The sequence below is a fragment of the Haemorhous mexicanus genome, chromosome 24, assembly GCF_027477595.1.
Source record: "Haemorhous mexicanus isolate bHaeMex1 chromosome 24, bHaeMex1.pri, whole genome shotgun sequence".
In the NCBI taxonomy this organism is placed as follows: Eukaryota; Metazoa; Chordata; class Aves; order Passeriformes; family Fringillidae; genus Haemorhous; species Haemorhous mexicanus.
Window position 1 is genome coordinate 5,468,673 of NC_082364.1, and position 19,260 is coordinate 5,487,932.

Sequence of the window (19,260 nt, forward strand, 5' to 3'; positions counted from 1 at the left end):
CTCCTGTGTGAGCTCTGACAAGAGCCCTGGTGATTTGTTTGTGTCCCACCTGTAGTGTGGCCAGTGCAGGGTGAATTTTTGGAGTGAGCCAATGTTCCCAACACACCCAGCTCTAAAATCACAGTTGGCATTCCTAAACTGGCAGCCAGGCAAGGAGCTGAGAGTGCTGAAAGCCCAGGCAGGGTGAGACACAAAAGAACAGGAGGGGTGGCTTGAAACAAGTGACCAAATTCCAGCCCTGCCGGGTTTGCCAGCTGTTTCCAGCTGTTTCCAGCTGCTGCTCTGCGGCAGAGGGTGGGCAGGGACAGGGACAGGGCAGAGGGACCCTCCCTGAGGGCACATTCCTGCCCTGTGCTGGTGTTTCCTGGGATAACCCAGAGCCCAACACTGAGCCCTTTGTCTGCATGGCCACTTTGCCCTTCTGTGCCCTCAGCCCACGCCTGGCAGCTCCTGAGGATGTTTGGAGCAGGGCTGGCACTCCCACTTCAGAGCCAGCAGGGCTCTTCCCAAGTTCAGGGGCACAGTGGCATATTTGAGAGTTGGGTTTGTTTTTCTGCTCTCTTGCCTCAGGGTTTGCAGGCCTTGTGCTGTCGGGGAAGCTCTGCTGAGACCACACTCAGCCCTGCACCCAAAACTTTCCAACCCTGAGGGAAGTTTGAAAATCGATTCTAACTCAGCACAGGCTGAGCTTATCTCTACCCAAAATGTGGAGCTTTCAGGTGGAAACAGCCCCGAAGGCATTAAAGGGGTGTGGCAGGGAGGAACACCAGGCAGTGACCTCCCCTGGGATGGGAACAGTGCCCAGCCTGCCAAAAAGGAAGGGGAAAATAAGGAAAAAGCCGTTTTGGCAGTGGCACAGCATGGTCAGTGAATGCCTGAGCTTCCCACCCCTGGGAGAAGAGGTTCCAGCTGGGATCCAGCATTCCAGCTGGCTGAAGGTCCAGCAGGGATCCCCAGGCCCTGCCAGGTCCGTGGTGATTTGTGTGCAGAGCAGGGTGAGGCTGCACAGCCATCCCCTGCTCCTGCTGACTGCCCAGAGCTGGGGGATGCTTTATCCCACCTCCACATCCGTGTTCTCCTGGGAACACACACAGTGCTGCCCTCCCAATCACTCACTCTGGGTTTTCTACCCACAAAGTGACTCTGGCCAAAACAAGGCAGGCCAGGATTGCACCCAGAGCCTGTGCTGGATGGGATTGGGCAGAGACAGGGCTCAGGGAGGGTCCAGCTGATCCAGGACTGCACCCAGAGCCTGTGCTGGATGGGACTGAGCAGAGACAGGGCTTAGGGAGGACCCAGTTGATCCAGGATTGCACCTAGAGCCTGTGCTGGATGGGACTGAGCAGAGAAAGGGCTCAGGGAGGGTCCAGCTGATCCAGGACTGCACCCAGAGCCTGTGCTGGATGGGACTGAGCAGAGACAGGGCTTAGGGAGGACCCAGTTGATCCAGGATTGCACCCAGAGCCCAGCAGGGCTCAGGGAGGGTCCAGCTGATCCATTGCACCCAGAGCCTGTGCTGGATGGGATTGGGCAGAGAAAGGGCTCAGGGAGGAACCGGGTGATCCATTGCACCCAGAGCCTGTGCTGGATGGGACTGAGCAGGGCCAGGGCTCAGGGAGGACCCAGTTGATCCAGGATTGCACCCAGAGCCCAGCAGGGCTCAGGGAGGATCCAGGTGATCCAGGATTGCACCCAGGGCCCAGCAGGGCTCAGGGAGGATCCAGCTGCTGGAACCATTCCAGAGGGGAATTTGGGGAGCAGGATGAGTCAGTAGGCAAAGCAGGAGACGTGACCCACTTGGCTTGCAGGCTGGCTAGCCAAGGATCACCCCATGAATAATGCACCATCCCCATCCTCATTTAACTCTCCTGAGCTCTCTGTGCCATCCAAGTCCAGCAGTGCAGCTGACTGCATCTTTGCTCAAGAATCCCCAGGACTGTTCAAGATCACCCCTGCACTGTGTCACAGCCCTGGAACCCTTCAGGATCTCAGGGCAGCTGTGCCACACACCCTGTTCTCAGGCTGGGCACTGCAGATTCTGCCCCAGGCCACAGTGGAAATTCTGTTTGCTGGGCTGAGGAATGCTCTGTGCTAATTACAGCAGCCCCACTGGGGAACTGCTTGGACTCCAGCTGAACCTTTTGGGTTTAAGCCCTGCTTAAATTCCAGCCTTCCACTGCTCCTGAATTTCATAACAAATGGCTGCAAACTGAAAGAGAGGAGGTTTAGATGGGATAGTAGGAAGAAATTCTTCCTGTGAGGGTGGTGAGGCCGTGGCACAGAGCAGCTGTGGCTGCCCCTGGACCCCTGGCAGTGTCCAAAGCCAGGCTAGACAGGGCTTGGAGCAACCAGGTATCCCTGCCCATGGCAGGGGCTGGAATGAGATGATTTTTAAGGTCTCTTCCAACCCAAACCATTCTATGATCCAATATTTGCTTGCAGGGATGACAGGGTGAGGCAGAGGGGCATAAAACACTTCAAAGACAGAGGAACAATCTGTGCCACTGCTCCACGCTCCTTTCTGTCCTCTCCCACTAAGCTTTCTTCTCCTGATGTGCCAAACAGTTTGGCCAAAGCCAGGGGGAGGTTGGAAAAATCATCTTTGAATGAAGAGCAGAAGGGACTCAGGCACATGGAGAGAGAATTGTGCACACAGAAACACATCTTAGACAGAGGAGCAGCCCACAGGATGGCAGCAGAGCAGCTCCAAGGATCCATCTTCTGTTTGCTTTACTGGGAGCTCAAAGGGATGTTCCTGTCCTGGGGAGCACTCACATGGCACAGGGCTGGGAGATGTTCCTGTCCTGGGGAGCACACCTGGCACGGGGCTGGGAGATGTTCCTGTCCTGGGGAGCACACCTGGCACAGGGCTGGGAGATGTTCCTGTCCTGGGGACTCACCTGGCACAGGGCTGGGAGATGTTCCTGTCCTGGGGAGCACACCTGGCACGGGGCTGGGAGATGTTCCTGTCCTGGGGAGCACACCTGGCACAGGGCTGGGAGATGTTCCTGTCCTGGGGAGCACACCTGGCACAGGGCTGGGAGATGTTCCTGTCCTGGGCACTCACCTGGCACAGGGCTGGGAGATGTTCCTGTCCTGGGGACTCACCTGGCACGGGGCTGGGAGATGTTCCTGTCCTGGGGACTCACCTGGCACAGGGCTGGGAGATGTTCCTGTCCTGGGGAGCACACCTGGCACAGGGCTGGGAGATGTTCCTGTCCTGGGGACTCACCTGGCACGGGGCTGGGAGATGTTCCTGTCCTGGGGAGCACACCTGGCACAGGGCTGGGAGATGTTCCTGTCCTGGGGACTCACCTGGCACAGGGCTGGGAGATGTCCCTGTCCTGGGGACTCACCTGGCACAGGGCTGGGAGATGTTCCTGTCCTGGGGACTCACCTGGCACGGGGCTGGGAGATGTCCCTGTCCTGGGGACTCACCTGGCACGGGGCTGGGAGATGTTCCTGTCCTGGGGAGCACACCTGGCACAGGGCTGGGAGATGTTCCTGTCCTGGGGAGCACACCTGGCACAGGGCTGGGAGATGTTCCTGTCCTGGGGACTCACATGGCACAGGGCTGGGAGATGTTCCTGTCCTGGGGACTCACCTGGCACAGGGCTGGGAGATGTTCCTGTCCTGGGGACTCACCTGGCACGGGGCTGGGAGATGTTCCTGTCCTGGGGACTCACCTGGCATGGGGCTGGGAGATGTTCCTGTCCTGGGGACTCACCTGGCACAGGGCTGGGAGATGTTCCTGTCCTGGGGAGCACACCTGGCACGGGGCTGGGAGATGTTCCTGTCCTGGGGACTCACTTGCACAGGGCTGGGAGATGTTCCTGTCCTGGGCACTCACCTGGCACAGGGCTGGGAGATGTTCCTGTCCTCCTGGGGACTCACCTGGCACAGGGCTGGGAGATGTTCCTGTCCAGGGGACTCACCTGGCACGGGGCTGGCAGATGTTCCTGTCCTCCTGGGGACTCACCTGGCACAGGGCTGGGAGATGTTCCTGTCCTGGGGAGCACACCTGGCACGGGGCTGGGAGATGTTCCTGTCCTGGGCACTCACCTGGCACAGGGCTGGGAGATGTTCCTGTCCTGGGGACTCACCTGGCACGGGGCTGGGAGATGTTCCTGTCCTGGGGACTCACCTGGCACAGGGCTGGGAGATGTTCCTGTCCTGGGCACTCACCTGGCACGGGGCTGGGAGATGTTCCTGTCCTGGGGACTCACCTGGCACGGGGCTGGGAGATGTTCCTGTCCTGGGCACTCACCTGGCATGGGGCTGGGAGATGTTCCTGTCCTGGGGACTCACCTGGCACAGGGCTGGGAGATGTTCCTGTCCTGGGGACTCACCTGGCACGGGGCTGGGAGATGTTCCTGTCCTGGGGACTCACCTGGCACAGGGCTGGGAGATGTTCCTGTCCTGGGGAGCACACCTGGCACAGGGCTGGGAGATGTTCCTGTCCTGGGGACTCACCTGGCACAGGGCTGGGAGATGTTCCTGTCCTGGGGAGCACACCTGGCACGGGGCTGGGAGATGTTCCTGTCCTGGGGACTCACCTGGCACGGGGCTGGGAGATGTTCCTGTCCTGGGGACTCACCTGGCACGGGGCTGGGAGATGTTCCTGTCCTGGGGACTCACCTGGCACAGGGCTGGGAGATGTTCCTGTCCTGGGGACTCACCTGGCACAGGGCTGGGAGATGTTCCTGTCCAGGGGACTCACCTGGCACAGGGCTGGGAGATGTTCCTGTCCTGGGGAGCACACCTGGCACGGGGCTGGGAGATGTTCCTGTCCTGGGGACTCACCTGGCACGGGGCTGGGAGATGTTCCTGTCCTGGGGACTCACCTGGCACAGGGCTGGGAGATGTTCCTGTCCAGGGGACTCACCTGGCACAGGGCTGGGAGATGTTCCTGTCCTGGGGACTCACCTGGCACGGGGCTGGGAGATGTTCCTGTCCTGGGGAGCACACCTGGCACGGGGCTGGGAGATGTTCCTGTCCTGGGGACTCACCTGGCACGGGGCTGGGAGATGTTCCTGTCCTGGGGACTCACCTGGCACGGGGCTGGGAGATGTTCCTGTCCTGCTGTCTGTGGAGCTCTGAACCCCAAGCTGTGCCTGCAGAGCTCTCACACTGAGTACCCAAACCTGAGCTGGCAATTTCCTGCAGCTCTGTGGCACTGGGAGCTCTGCTCCCTGCAGGAGAAGAGCAGTCCATGCCCTGTTCCCCACTCCCCAACACCCAGGGGTAAAACCCAGGCTCTCCTCTGCTGCCTGTGCCCAGATTCCTGCTCTGGGGCTGCTCCCAGCTCGGTGGGGACCTTTTCCTAGAGCAGTGCCAGGCACAGGCCTGGTCAGGAGCTGACTGCTGAACTGGATGCTCTTGTTTTGCAGCCAATTTCAACCCACGGTCATGGGAATTTTCCTCCTTCCAAGCGACCGAGGAAACACTTGGTACGGGTAATTCTGCCTGCAGCCTGAGAGGATCTAACCCCCGTGCCACAGCTTTCTGCCTGACTAACCCCCCTCTCCTGCTGCCCCTCTCGGCTGCCCTGGCACCTGAAAACCCCAGAGCCAGCCCCTGCTGGGCTACCACACACAGCCCAGCCCGGGCTCTCTGCTCAGGGCAGGGAAAGGCGCCCCTGCTCCTCACTGATCACAGGGAAAGGAGCTGCAAACCACAGGAGGCAGCTTGCAAAGATCCCCAGATGCTGAATGCTCAGGGCAGGTTGTGGCAGAAGCAGGAGGAGGCTCCAAGCACTCCCAGCCAGTCTCAGAAGCACAAGGTGCTTCTTTCTATCACACCTTTTATTGATGGCAGCTATTAATACCTCTTAGGTATCCTGATCCTCTTAGGAGGATATTCCCAACTGGACATTAAATCCCCCTTTTTTTCCTGAATTCCGTGGTTATTCCCTCAGTGATGGGGGGATATTCCCAACTGGACATTAAATCCCCCTTTTTTCCTGAATTCTGTGGTTATTCCTTCAGTGATGGGGGGATATTCCCAACTGGACATTAAATCCCCCTTTTTTTCCTGCATTCCATGGTTATTCCTTCAGTGGTGGGGGGATATTCCCAACTGGACATTAAATCCCCCTTTTTTTCCTGAATTCAGTGGTTATTCCTTCAGTGATGGGGGGATAGTCCCAACTGGACATTAAATCCCCCTTTTTTTCCTGCATTCCATGGTTATTCCTTCAGTGGTGGGGGGATATTCCCAACTGGAATATCCTGTGTTCTCAAGGACACAGCCTGACCCACGTTCATACCTTTTCTTCCCAGATCCCCATCTTCCTTTCCCAACCTTCTCCTCCTTTGCTTCGTTCCTACAAGATCCTACAAGGTCCAGCCTTTCCTGCTCCCTGGAAGCAGCCAAGGCCACCCTGCCTGGGGAGCTCTGGTGACTCAGAGCCACACCTCAGCCCCTCCTGCCTTCCACAGGCAGGGCTGGGTCCCTCTGCTCTCCCTGCTCTCAGATTCCTCCTGGCAGCCAGGGCCTGACCCCGAGGAGCCCAGGAGGGGAGGCTTTAATGGTCTGAAGGAAGCCTGCCGTGCTGGGAGGAAGGGCAGTGCTGGAGTCATCCCTCCTGCCTCGGGAGGTGCAGGGAGCTGCTCTCCAGCCACACCTGCACTCTGGGGCTCTCAGGAGAAAGGCTGGTCCCTGCCTGGAGGCTGGCATCACCTCACACCCACACACAGCTGCCTGCCCTCACCTGCCTGCCGTCCCTGAGAGAAAAAGGGGACGAGAGGCACGGGGGACTCGTGCCCCCCCCGAGCCAGGTGGAGGCAGTGTCACGGGGGTGCTTGGAACTGGCCCTGCAGCCCTGTGGAATAACACAACCTCTTTATCTTCCAGTAGGCAATGGCACTAAGCTGCCTTTTCAGTTCTCCTCGGTGGGACAGAATCCGCCCGGTGACTTCAGCAAACAGTCTGATGGGAGCCTCTTCACTAAGACCGGTACTAGGAACTGACTGTTCCCCCTCCTCCCGCCCCATTTGGGGTGCCAAACCCCCCTCATCTGCCTTCCTGCCCTTTATGGGGTCCCAAACCCCCCAGTCCTTCTCTGCCTTCCTGCCCCTTTGAGGTGCCAAACCCCCCTCGTCTGCCTTCCTGCCCCTTTGAGGTGCCAAACCCCCCTCATCTGCCTTCCTGCCCCATTTGGGGTGCCAAACCCCCCTCGTCTGCCTTCCTGCCCCTTTGAGGTGCCAAACCCCCCTCATCTGCCTTCCTGCCCTTTATGGGGTCCCAAACCCCCCTTATCTGCCTTCCTGCCCTTTATGGGGTCCCAAACCCCCCTTATCTGCCTTCCTGCCCCATTTGGGGTCCCAAACCCCCCTCGTCTGCCTTCCTGCCCCTTTGAGGTGCCAAACCCCCCTCGTCTGCCTTCCTGCCCCATTTGGGGTGCCAAACCCCCCTCATCTGCCTTCCTGCCCTTTATGGGGTGCCAAACCCCCCTCATCTGCCTTCCTGCCCCTTTGAGGTCCCAAACCCCCCTCATCTGCCTTCCTGCCCCTTTGAGGTCCCAAACCCCCCTCATCTGCCTTCCTGCCCCATTTGGGGTCCCAAACCCCCCAGTCCTGCTCTGCCTTCCTGCCCTTTATGGGGTCCCAAACCCCCCAGTCCTGCTCTGCCTTCCTGCCCCCTTTGGGGTCCCAAACCCCCCAGTCCTGCTCTGCCTTCCTGCCCTTTATGGGGTGCCAAACCCCCAGTCCTGCTCTGCCTTCCTGGAGCAGTCCCACCCCTTGGCCTCACTGCCAACCCCTGAGGCACCTGCACAGGAGTCACTCTGCTGAAGCAGGGCAGCAAGGAGGGTTAAAAACCATTAAAGTTTTATCCAGGGAACAGTTGGAGGGATTTTAAATTTTGTGTGTAATGGGTAGGGATAAATTTTAGGTGATTCTTGAGGAAGACACCATTTGCCCCTCTAGTTTCATCACTGAAAAATAACACAAACAGCACAACCTTAAAAAAAAAAACAATATGCAGGAGCTGCCTGTCCTCCTTCACCAGAACCAAACCCTCCTTCACCATCTCACCTCCCTGCTGAGGTGGGATCCAGGAGCCCCAGAAGCTGCCAGGCAGAGCCAGGTGGGATGAGCTGGAGATGCTGGGCAGGACCATGGTGACATTGGCTGTGACACTGCAGGGCTGCTGCAGCCCTGGGGCACAGCAGGCCTGGGGGGCTGCAGGGGGCTCAGGGCTTCTCGAGCTGCCAGAGGAGCTGCAGGGAGCCCAGGCTGAGCTCTCTGCACTAATTAAACAGCCTGCAGTGCTCTCTGCAAGAGCCACAATGCTGACTTTGGGACTCGGCCTGAATTTAATTGGTCTGATTGCATTCCACCTCTCTGCATTCCTCAGACATTTTAATTAGCCAGACCTTCTTTCCTGCCTTTTCCTGCCTGATTGGGTGGTGGCAGAGGCATCTGTCTGAGGCTGTCTGTGTGTCCCACCCCGGGGATGGCTGCATTTCCATGTTGAGCAATGCAATACTAATGAGGTGGCACTTCCAGTCCTGCTGCTGCTCCTGGGGACATGGGGACACCACCACCGGGGTGGCAGTGGCAGGGGCAGTGTGTGACTGGCTGTGTTTTGTGTTGTCACAGCCTACCCTTCCATAGTGAGGCACCAGTCTGCAAAGGTGACGCCACAGACGTGGAAATCCTCCTCCAAGCAGTCTGTCTTGGTAAGAAAAAGAATGATTTTTTTCCTTGGGGGAGCTTCAGTCTGTTCCAGGGGGGCTTCAGGAACAAGGATGGGTCCTTTGGGAGAGTGGAAATAAAAGTTTCAGCCCCACTGCTCCTGTTCAGGATGCAGATTAACCCCCCAGCTTTCACAGCTCTGATCAGTGCTGCAAAAACCATGTTTTGAAAAGGTTTGGTCTAAAATTTGATGCGGAAGACAGGGACAGTGCAAATCCTGTGAAATGACACTGAGAGCACTTTTCCTTGTCACCCCCTCAGTGTCACTCTGTGAACCCCACAGTGTGTCAGTGACACCAGAGACAACCACGGGGTCCTGTGCTGCAGTGGGCAGAGGCAGGATCCCAAATGAGGGCTCAGAAATGCCCACGGCAGCTCAGAGCCCCTGGTTTCACACTGAGCATGACAGGAGGCACAGGGCAGTGACCCTTTTAGGGCAGTGACCCTTTTAGGGCAGTGACCCTTTAGGGCAGTGACCCTTTAGGGCAGTGATCTTTTACAGCAGTGACCCTTTAGGGCAGTGACCCTTTAGGGCAGTGATCTTTTACAGCAGTGACCCTTTAGGGCAGTGACCCTTTAGGGCAGTGATCTTTTAGGGCAGTGACCCTTTTAGGGCAGTGATCTTTTAGAGCAGTGACCCTTTAGGGCAGTGACCTTTAGGGCAGTGACCCTTTAGGGCAGTGACCCTTTAGGGCAGTGACCTTTAGGGCAGTGATCTTTTAGGGCAGTGACCCTTTAGGGCAGTGACCTTTAGGGCAGTGACCTTTTAGGGCAGTGACCCTTTAGGGCAGTGACCCTTTAGGGCAGTGACCCTTTTAGGGCAGTGACCCTTTTAGGGCAGTGACCCTTTTAGGGCAGTGATCTTTTAGGGCAGTGATCTTTTAGGGCAGTGACCCTTTAGGGCAGTGATCTTTTAGGGCAGTGACCCTTTAGGGCAGTGACCCTTTTAGGGCAGTGACCTTTTAGGGCAGTGACCCTTTAGGGCAGTGACCCTTTAGGGCAGTGACCTTTTAGGGCAGTGACCTTTTAGGGCAGTGACCCTTTAGGGCAGTGACCTTTTAGGGCAGTGACCCTTTAGGGCAGTGACCCTTTAGGGCAGTGACCCTTTAGGGCAGTGACCCTTTAGGGCAGTGACCTTTTAGGGCAGTGACCTTTTAGGGCAGTGACCCTTTAGGGCAGTGACCCTTTAGGGCAGTGACCTTTTAGGGCAGTGACCCTTTAGGGCAGTGACCTTTTAGGGCAGTGACCCTTTAGGGCAGTGACCCTTTAGGGCAGTGACCTTTTAGGGCAGTGACCCTTTAGGGCAGTGACCCTTTAGGGCAGTGACCTTTAGGGCAGTGACCCTTTAGGGCAGTGACCCTTTAGGGCAGTGACCTTTAGGGCAGTGACCCTTTTAGAGCAGTGACCCTTTAGGGCAGTGACCTTTTAGGGCAGTGACCCTTTAGGGCAGTGACCCTTTAGGGCAGTGACCTTTTAGGGCAGTGACCCTTTAGGGCAGTGACCCTTTTAGGGCAGTGACCTTTAGGGCAGTGACCCTTTAGGGCAGTGACCCTTTAGGGCAGTGACCTTTTAGGGCAGTGACCCTTTTAGAGCAGTGACCCTTTAGGGCAGTGACCTTTTAGGGCAGTGACCCTTTTAGAGCAGTGACCCTTTAGGGCAGTGACCTTTTAGAGCAGTGACCCTTTAGGGCAGTGACCTTTCAGGGCAGTGATCTTTCAGGGCAGTGACCTTTTAGGGCAGTGACCTTTTAGGGCAGTGACCCTTTAGAGCAGTGACCTTTTAGGGCAGTGACCTTTTAGGGCAGTGACCCTTTAGGGCAGTGACCCTTTAGGGCAGTGACCCTTTAGGGCAGTGACCCTTTAGGGCAGTGACCTTTTAGGGCAGTGACCTTTTAGGGCAGTGACCCTTTAGGGCAGTGACCCTTTTAGGACAGTGACCTTTCAGGGCAGTGACCCTTTAGGGCAGTGACCCTTTAGGGCAGTGACCTTTCAGGGCAGTGACCCTTTAGGGCAGTGATCTTTTAGGGCAGTGACCTTTTAGGGCCTGGGGTCTCAAAGGCACAGCCTCAGGAGCACCAAGGCAATCTGGTTTTATTCACACCCTGCTCCATCCAGGCCCTGCATGACCTGGATTAAGATTGCTGAGCTTCTGCCACCCCAAATGAAAGGTTTTGTTCATTTATTTTTTGTCGTTTCTGATGGCACGGTTGTGAGAGAGGATTTAGTGTTTGCTGGAAGTGAGACCTGTGAGGGGCAGAGAGCATTCCCCCACTGAGGGGAACCCCACCAGGTGGGAATTGAGGACTGCAGCTGGATCTGCCCCATTTCCAAGGCTCCCTGGAGGTGAATTGTGACAGTGTTCTCAGGGGTCCCAGGATGAGGGAGGAGATGAGAAAGGTGACTCCATGCTCAGAAGGCTGATTTATTATTTTATGACATATATTACATTAAAACCATACTAAAAGAGCAGAAGAAAGGATTCCAGCAGAAGGCTGGCTGAGAATAGAGAAGGAATGAATGACAAAGGTTTGTCTGTGACCCAGACAGTCTGGACAGCTGGGCTGGGATTGGCCATTGATCAGAAACAACCACAGAGACCAATCCCAGCTCCACCTGCTGCACCCACAGCAGCAGATAAGAATTGTTTGCAGTTTGTTCCTGAGGCCTCTCAGCTTCTCAGGAGGGAAAATCCCAAGGAAAGGATTTTTCATAAAACATGTGGGTGACATGAATTCCTGTGGCAGGGATGTTCCTTGGCAGATTCCTCCAGGAAATCCAGCCTGGAGCCTTTGAAGGTGCTGCAGCAAAACTCTGCCATCCCTTCTGCCTAAAACATCATCACCCACATCCTTTGTGTTCCCAGGGATTTTTCTTTAATCCCCACTGAGACAATCTGGGTGACTTCTGCCCCATCCCTTCCCTGTGTCCCCTCCTCTCCTTTGCACACTTTTGTGATGCCCATTTCCTTTTCATGGCCAATATTCACCACACAGCCCTGAGCCCACCAACTGAGCTGATAAATATAAACATTTCAGAGCACCGAAAATAGAAATACACACTGCAGGCTGCAGAGTCTCTGCAGGAGCTTTTATGGTCTGTTGGGCCAATAATCTGGTTTTTAAACCAGCCTTAAATGTGTATTTAAGTAATAAACATTCTAAAAGGTCTGTAAATATGAATTTTCACAAAGGATTGGTTAAGGAGGAAGGTCTTTTCCACACCCAGGGAGCTGTTTTAAGTGAAGCCCCCCTTCTTCCATGTCTTAATTCTGTTGGAAATTAGAGCCATAAAATGGAAAGGATCTGGAGAAAAGGGAGCATTGAGCAGGGAGATGGGCTGGGCTTGGTTCCTGGTATTCCACAGGGCTGCACCAAAAGGGGCTGTGGGGTTCCCCCCCTTCTGCACCTGAGAGCAAACCCAAGGCAGACTGGGCTTTAAAAACCCATTTTTTCCTGAATTCCGTGGTTGTTCCTTCAGTGGTGGGAGGATATTCCCAACTGGACATTAAAATCCCTTTTTTTCCCCCTGAATTCCATGGTTATCCCTTCAGTGATGGGGGGACATTAAACCCCCATTTTTTTCCAGAATTCCATGGTGCTATTCCTTCAGAGATGGAGGGATATTCCCAACTGGACATTAAAACCCCATTTTTTTTCCCTTGAATTCCATGGTTATTCCTTCAGTTGTGGGAGGATATTCCCAACTGGACATTAAAATCCCTTTTTTTTTCCCTGAATTCCATGGTTATTCCTTCAATTATGGGGGGATTTAAACACCCTCATTTTTTTCCTGAATTCTGTGGTTATTCCTCCAGTGATTGGGGGATATTCCCAACTGGACATTAAAACCCCATTTTTTCCCTGAATTTTGTGGTTATTCCTTCAGTGGTGGAGGATGTTCCCAGCCAGGCTGGAGATTGTGCAGCCAGGGCTAATATTTATATTTATATATGTACTATTTATATATTATAACAGAACTAACTAAAAATTATTGTATATTATAAATATATAAAATTAATTATTTAAAATTAAGTTAAAATATAAACATTTTATTATATAGCGTTTTATTAATTAATATTTTAAAGTCTTAAAAGTGTAGAGGTAAATTAGTAGAATTAAATTAATTATATTTTATTAAATTAATTAATTATATTTCATTTAAATTCATTAAAAACCTTTAAAATTAAATGATAAAAATACAGATTAAACCATCTAAAAATAAAATAAATAAACCACATCATCAAGAACAATTCAAAAATCCAATTCCTCGTGGTGCTGAGCAGGAATTGGTGAGCTGGGGGTGGAAGGGAGGGGTGGGGGTCGGGAAAAGGAGGGCTCGGACTGACGTGCCCCAAATTCTCCTTTGCAGTCCCATTATCGCCCCTTCTACGTCAACAAAGGCAACGGAGCCACCTCCAACGAGGCGCCCTGAGCTGCTGCGGCTGAGAGGAGAGCTCAGCTGAGGATTGTCACCCATGTCCCCGCTCCTCCCGACCCTCCCGCTCCCCCAGGGCAGGGCAGGGGTGGCCCTGCCTCAGCACGCCAGGACTTCTCCCTCCTCGTCCCCTCCTCGTCCCCTTCTTGTCCCCTCCAGCTGCTCTGCCCCTCTGGGAATTGCGGATGCTTGGGTGGCACCCCCTGCTAGGCAGCTGTCCCCGTGTCCCCAGAGCTGGAATTGTGTCACCCCTGCTGGGCAGCTGTCCCCTTGTCCCCAGAGCTGGAATTGTCTCACCCCCTCTGCTGGGCAGCTGTCCCCTTGTCCCCAGAGCTGGGAATTGTGTCACCCCTGCGGGGCAGCTGTCCCCTTGTCCCCAGAGCTGAAATTGTCTCACCCCCTCTGCTGGGCAGCTGTCCCCGTGTCCCCAGAGCTGGAATTGTGTCACCCCTGCTGGGCAGCTGTCCCTGTGTCCCCAGAGCTGTCAAACCCTGCTGGACACCCCAAAGCTCTTCCCAGGCTCCAGATTTCCTCTCCACCCTGGTGTCACATCCCCTGGTGGCATCAGCGTCTTCCATCACCTCATTTCTGCTCCTCACCTCCCAAAAAACCCCAGCAGGATTTTCCCAGAGCTGGAATTGTGTCACCCCTGCTGGGCAGCTGTCCCCGTGTCCCCAGAGCTGGAATTGTGTCACCCCTGCTGGGCAGCTGTCCCCTTGTCCCCAGAGCTGGAATTGTGTCACCCCTGCTGGGCAGCTGTCCCCGTGTCCCCAGAGCTGTCAAACCCTGCTGAACACCCCAAAGCTGGATGCCCCAGCTCTTCCCACCCAGCTCCTGCTTGTGTCACATCCCCTGGTGGCACCACATGTCCCCAGGGTCCTCCACCAGTTCAGCTCTGAGCCCAAAACCTCACCTGCCCAAAAAACCTCAGCAGGATTTTCCCAGAGCTGGGAATTTTGTCACCCCTGCTGGGCAGCTGTCCCCGTGTCCCCAGAGCTGTCAAACCCTGCTGGACACCCCAAAGCTCTTCCCAGGCTCCAGATTTCCTCTCCACCCTCGTGTCACATACCCTGGTGGCATCAGGGTCTTCCATCAGCTCAGCTCTGCTCTTCACCTCCCAAAAACCTCAGCAGGATTTTCCCAGAGCTGGGAATTGTGTCACCCCTGCTGGGCAGCTGTCCCCTTGTCCCCAGACCTCTTAAACCCTGCTGGACACCCCAAAGCTCTTCCCAGGTTCCAAATTTTCCTCTCCACCCTGGTGTCACATCCCCTGGTGGCATCAGGGTCCTCCATCAGCTCAGCCCTGCCCCTCACCTCCCAAAAACCTCAGCAGGATTTTTCTAGAGCTGGAATTGTCTCACCCCCTCTGCTGGGCAGCTGTCCCCTTGTCCCCAGAGCTGGGAATTGTGTCACCCCTGCTGGGCAGCTGTCCCCGTGTCCCCAGAGCTGGAATTGTCTCACCCCTGCTGGGCAGCTGTCCCTGTGTCCCCAGAGCTGTCAAACCTCACTGGATGCCCCAGAGCTCTTCCCAGGCTCCAGATTCCCTCTCCACCCTGGGGACACCCAGCTCCTGCTTGTGTCACATCCCCTGGTGGCACCTCATGTCCCCAGGGTCCTCCAAGCCCAGCCCTGCTCCTCAGCTGCCCAAAATCCCCAGCAGGGTTTCCCGAGCTGCTGGAGGAGCACAGGGAGGTTCTCCAGCCCCTCCAGGTGCCCCTCCAGGCACCTCTGGGAATTAGGAAATAAAAAGCAAATCCATCCTAGTAATACAAGATTGATTAGATGCCATAGGTGCTGGGTGCTTTTCTAGTTTGTGGTGGTTTTTCTTAATTCCCTTAAACCAAAATTGATTTATATCCTGTAGTTCATGTATTTTATATATTTTTTTTTCCCTGCAGTGGGCAATGAGAATTACTGCCACAGCTTTTTTGGCTCAGGATAATATTTTTGTAAGTGTCCCCTGGACAGATGAATCACATCCAGGGCCATTCCAGGATCTCCCTGAGGTGATTTTCCCTCTCCATGGACAAGCTGAGGGGTTCAGTCCATGCTGTGCAGGGGAGAAATGGGAATGAGAGCCCTCGAATGCTGAAAACCAAAACCTGCCAGCTCCTTTTCATGGTTTGCTCTCTTCAGGCAGCTTTGGAATGGCTTCCCCCCACTTTTTCCTGCTTGCAGCCCCTTGCTGAGGGAGGTCCCAGCTGAAAATTCCTTCCTGGCTCATCCCTTTGCAAAGACATCCTGGCTTTTTAACCCAAAACTCCTGGGGCTGAATGTTGGTCGCTCCAGAGCACTTGAAATGTCACTTTATGATGATTTTTAAATCTTTTTTTTTCCCCCATAAAGACCAGAGGGGGAAGGGGCTGGCGTGGCAGGGCAGGATGTGACAGAAGGGATGTGGAAAAATAGATGGAATTGCTGGGAAAAGCACTGAGGGCTCTGAGGATGTGTGTGAGAGGACAGAATCAGCCCCCTCCAGGTCTCACTGTTTTTCCTTTTCCTCCTCCTCCTCCTCAGCTTGGATGTTAACCCCCCCAGCCCTGAGCAAGGCTGTGTGGGGCCAGCTGGACCCTGCCCGAGGCCACCACTGTCCCCTCGGTGCCCCCACAGCCTCTCTGCTCCCCCTGCCCTCCCCAGGGGCCTCCCAGCCCGAATTCCCCAAGGAATGGAGCTGCTCCCTGCTTGCCCCAGCCCTGGAGACACCAGGACCCCTCTGGGGTCCCCCTTTTCCCCCAGGATGGGGCTCAGGGAGTTCTGGAAACCCCCCCCTGTGCTTCCCTGGGGGTTTCCAGCCAGGCTCTGGGGTGGGCAGGAACTGTTTGGATGCAGTCTTGGTCAGCAAAGCCCCGGGGATGATGATGATGGTGGTGATGATGATGATGGTGGTGATGATGATGATGGTGATGATTCCTCCTCAGACAGGACAGGGCTCTGCTGGTGATGTAAACGAGGCCCCTCCCGTGTGCACCACGCTGCAGAAATAAAGGAGAAAGCTCCATGTCTGACCAAACCAACGGGCTCTGCTCTGTCTCTGGTGTTTCTGTGCTCTCACTGAGGTGAATCTCTCCAAATTATCCTTGATTATCCTTGATATCCTGGAATATCCACGTTCTCCTTGGGCAGCAGGCCTGGAGAAGCCATCTTGCCATCTCTGAGGCTGTTTCACTGCTTTTTTGGATATTTAAGGTCAGAGGAAACTCCCACACCCTTAAGAGTCAAAAGCTGATGGACATTTCTAGTTTTGCTGCTTTTTTGGATATTTAAGGTCAGAGGAAACTCCCACACCCTTAAGAGTCAAAAGCTGATGGACATTTCTAGTTTTGCTGCTTTTTTGGATATTTAAGGTCAGAGGAAACTCCCACATCCTTGAGGGTCAAAAGCTGATGGACATTTCTGGTACCACACCCCAAAACCACCCAGTCAGGTCAGCTCCCAAGCACTGGTGCCACAAAAGTCCTTCCCTGCAAGGGCATTTCTGAAAAACCCCTCAGCCTGTGCCAGAGTTGAACCTCCCCAGTTCCCTCTGGAGGGAAATGCCTGTTCCTGTATTTATTGGCTAAAATAAGATTATTTTGGCCCAGCCTGGACCTGGATCTCCCCAGGAGGTTGGTTCTGGAACCCTCCACCTTCTGGGGACCTCTGGTTGTGCTCAGCTCAAAGCTCTCGTGTCCATCCCAGCTCCTCCTTCCCCTCAAGGAAAGATAAAACTTTCTGAAGTGCTGAAGATGCAGAGTCAGGGCAAAAAGCAAGTAGGTGTAGCTCTGATTGCTGCTGAAAGGAGCAGTTGCACATCCCCCCAGATTTCCAGAGGATTCCTGGCACATTCCTGCTCCCAGGCATTAAACCCCAGCTATTTTTCCCCAGCCATCAGCACCACTCGTCCTGAAGAGCCAGGATCCCACCAATTCCCTGGAGGAGCTGGCAAATCCTTTTTGTTTACCCCACCAGGGAGCCAGCAGAGGAGAGGGCTCAGCTCTCTGCCATCAATTCCACTCGCTGCCTCCGTTACTCTTATTGCTGTGATTAAAAAGCAATCAAAGAGAAATCTTCTTCCTGTCCTGGAGCTGCTGCAGAACGTCTCAGTTCCACCACTGGAGCAGGAGAAGGGAGAATTTCCAGCACCCCCTGAGCTCCTGGGCTCGGTGACAGCTGGAAATGATGATGGAGCTCCTGGCCTGAGCAGGGAGCAGGGCTGGGATGGAGTGAGGAACATTTTGAATGCAGGGACTTGGATTAAATGAGGTTTTTTTGGGTCCCTTCTCACCCAGATTATTCCATGATCCCTGAGGAACAGGAGTGATGGGGGTCCTGGCCCAGCCAGCAGCTGGGGGGGTGCAGGGGACACTGGGACACCCAAGGGGTGTCAGAGCAGGGCTCAGTGACACCCACAGGGTGACCTGGGGTGACACCAGCAGCTGTGACAGCCCTGTGGGGGCCTGGATCACGGAATCACAGCATGGATTGGGCTGGGAGGGACCTTAAAGGTCACCCCAGGGCAAACCCTGGGGACAGAAGGTGGCTCTGAGGCTGCTCCTGGGGCAGGAGGTGGCTCCAGGGACAGTGCCAGGGTGGATCCTGGGGACAGGAGGTGGCTCCAGGATTAGTCCTGGGGCAGGAGGTGGCTCCGTGGACTGGGTGGATCCCAGGGGCAGGTGGCAGCTCTGGGGTCATTCCTGGTCCAGTCCAGAGGAGGAGGTGGCTCCATGGACAGTCCTAGGATGGACCTCGGGGACAGGAGGTGGCTCAGGGCCAGTCCCTGGGTCAGTCCTGAGGACAGGAGGGGGCTCAGAGGGGTCAGTCCTGGGGACAGGAGGTGGCTCACAGGGGTCAGTCCCGGGGACAGGAGGTGGCTCACAGGGGTCAGTCCTGGGGACAGGAGGTGGCTCAGGTCCGGGTCAGTCCGGGGGACAGGAGGTGGCTCAGAGGGGTCAGTCCTGGGGACAGGAGGTGGCTCACAGGGGTCAGTCCTGGGGACAGGAGGTGGCTCACAGGGGTCAGTCCTGGGGACAGGAGGTGGCTCACAGGGGTCAGTCCTGGGGACAGGAGGGGGCTCAGAGGGGTCAGTCCTGGGGACAGGAGGTGGCTCACAGGGGTCAGTCCTGGGGACAGGAGGTGGCTCAGGTCCGGGTCAGTCCGGGGGACAGGAGGTGGCTCAGAGGGGTCCATGGGTAAGTCTGGGGGACAGGGGGTGGCTCAGAGGGGTCAGTCCCGGGGACAGGAGGTGGCTCAGGTCCCTGGGTCAGTCCTGGGGACAGGAGGTGGCTCAGGTCCGGGTCAGTCCTGGGGACAGGAGGTGGCTCAGAGGGGTCAGTCCTGGGGACAGGAGGTGGCTCAGAGGGGTCAGTCTGGGGGACAGGAGGTGGCTCAGAGGGGTCAGTCTGGGGGACAGGAGGTGGCTCAGAGGGGTCAGTCCTGGGGACAGGAGGTGGCTCACAGGGGTCAGTCCCGGGGACAGGAGGTGGCTCACAGGGGTCAGTCCTGGGGACAGGAGGTGGCTCAGAGGGGTCAGTCTGGGGGACAGGAGGGGGCTCAGAGGGGTCAGTCTGGGGGACAGGAGGTGGCTCAGGTCCGGGTCAGTCCTGGGGACAGGAGGTGGCTCAGGTCCCGGGGTCAGTCCCGGGGACAGGAGGTGGCTCACAGGGGTCAGTCCTGGGGACAGGAGGTGGCTCAGGTCCGGGTCAGTCCCGGGGACAGGAGGTGGCTCACAGGGGTCAGTCCCGGGGACAGGAGGTGGCTCAGAGGGGTCAGTCCCGGGGACAGGAGGTGGCCCTGCCCCAGGTCGCTGCTGCCGGCAGGTGTCAGCGCTCCGCCGCGCTGCGTGCTCCATCCCCGCTGCTCCACCGCATCCTTCGCTTTTTACCCCAAAACCAACAACCCCCGGCTGTGACAGCCAGCCCTGCGAGCCTCTGCTCCATCCTGCTCCCTGCCCATCCCCGGGCTCCCTAAAGGGGACAATGCCAAGGAAACTGTCACCAGCAGGGCACAGCCCCTCTGCTCGGGGTGAACTCCCTGGAATATCCAGCGGAGGACCAAGGCAGCCACTTCCCAACCATTTTTCTCTCCTCCTCCATTCAGCTCACTCAACCACTTGACTTCAGTCACCAGAGCAACGCAGGCCACTGTTTTAT

General features: G+C 56.0%; 2 protein-coding genes across 10 annotated transcripts in view; both read left to right on the forward strand.

Annotated features, from left to right (window-relative positions):
- The window catches only part of TRIM29 (tripartite motif containing 29), a 32,725-nt gene extending 16,583 nt beyond the window's left edge, over positions 1-16,142 (forward strand). The window contains exons 6-9 of one of the 7 annotated variants that reach the window (XM_059867058.1): positions 5,391-5,456; positions 6,856-6,957; positions 8,604-8,683; positions 13,067-16,142. In XM_059867058.1, the coding sequence (XP_059723041.1) occupies positions 5,391-5,456; positions 6,856-6,957; positions 8,604-8,683; positions 13,067-13,129 (311 nt within the window). In that variant the 3' untranslated portion in view covers positions 13,130-16,142. The remainder of the gene's footprint in view (positions 1-5,390; positions 5,457-6,855; positions 6,958-8,603; positions 8,684-13,066) is intronic. The other 6 variants (XM_059867059.1, XM_059867061.1, XM_059867060.1 and 3 more) reach the window with 6 other exon arrangements.
- LOC132337978 (proline-rich protein 36-like) lies at positions 13,173-16,142 on the forward strand. Of its 3 annotated transcripts, XM_059867067.1 has the most exons (4): positions 13,173-13,355; positions 13,404-13,432; positions 14,096-14,489; positions 14,542-16,142. In XM_059867067.1, exons 1-4 carry the CDS (start codon positions 13,173-13,175, stop codon positions 14,869-14,871), a joined length of 936 nt encoding a protein of 311 aa, XP_059723050.1. In that variant the 3' UTR covers positions 14,872-16,142. The 3 variants fall into 3 exon arrangements, with proteins under 3 accessions (XP_059723050.1, XP_059723048.1, XP_059723049.1); XM_059867065.1 differs by having other exon boundaries at positions 14,096-16,142; XM_059867066.1 differs by having other exon boundaries at positions 13,294-13,355; positions 13,581-16,142.
- Positions 16,143-19,260: the final 3,118 nt, after the last annotated feature.